The sequence below is a fragment of the Verticillium alfalfae genome, genomic scaffold (genome assembly GCF_000150825.1).
Source record: "Verticillium alfalfae VaMs.102 supercont1.16 genomic scaffold, whole genome shotgun sequence".
Taxonomy (NCBI): Eukaryota; Fungi; Ascomycota; class Sordariomycetes; order Glomerellales; family Plectosphaerellaceae; genus Verticillium; species Verticillium alfalfae.
The window spans coordinates 13,399-14,107 of record NW_003315023.1 but is presented as its reverse complement, the minus strand read 5'-3'; the positions used below and the strand labels follow the sequence as shown (position 1 = coordinate 14,107).

The window sequence follows — 709 nt, the reverse complement described above, 5'->3', positions numbered from 1 at the left end:
GAGAAGTTGGCGGATGTTCATTTGGTCCCGAAGGGCCCAGTCTCGACAAGATGATGCCGATGCGGGTAGCTTTACCAGAGCGAAGAGGAGTCCGAAGTTGAGCACATAGAGTGCGTCGTCTGCGATAAGACTTTCAAAAGTGAAAAGTCATTTGAGGCACACGAGAGGAGCAAGAAAGCATCTCAAAGCAGTCCAGCAGCTTCGGCGCCAGATGCGGGCAGAAGATGTGGACATGAATGTTGAGGTTCTTCCAGGGACCTCGGGTGAGACTGCAGCAGACCTCAGGGACGGCGGCGACCCAAATGGTTCACTCTGGGGATGAGGAGGTGAGGTCTGTCGACGGGCTCGACGTACACGATGTGCAGACGCACTTACACGTGGCTGGAGGCGGGGAGTCCAAGACAGCAGTATTGTCCACAGATGGTGACTATGTCGACAACGTATCGAATACTGACGACGACGACGGTGACGATGACGACGATGACGAGTACGCATCTCGTGCTGTCGTTGAGGGAAGAATTGCGGGCGTCGGAGACACTAAAGATGGGCTGGATGGCAACTACATACTAAACACAGACAAAGGTAGTGGTTTTAGTGTGGATGAAAGGAATCACCTCGACATACCTGCCAAGAAACCAGGCAAGGCGAAAGCCAAGCGGGAGAAAAAGGCGGCACGTGAGGCCGCTGCACAACTTGAAGAGGTATGTGC

At 53.9% G+C, this 709-nt stretch overlaps 1 protein-coding gene across 1 annotated transcript in view; it reads right to left on the bottom strand.

The window, feature by feature from the left end:
• Positions 1-371: 371 nt before the first annotated feature.
• The window catches only part of VDBG_09678 (RING-14 protein), a gene marked incomplete at both ends in the record, with an annotated part of 1,971 nt that continues 1,633 nt past the window's right edge, over positions 372-709 (bottom strand). The window contains one exon of the mRNA XM_002999912.1: positions 372-559. Coding sequence (XP_002999958.1) covers positions 372-559 — 188 coding nt within the window. The remainder of the gene's footprint in view (positions 560-709) is intronic.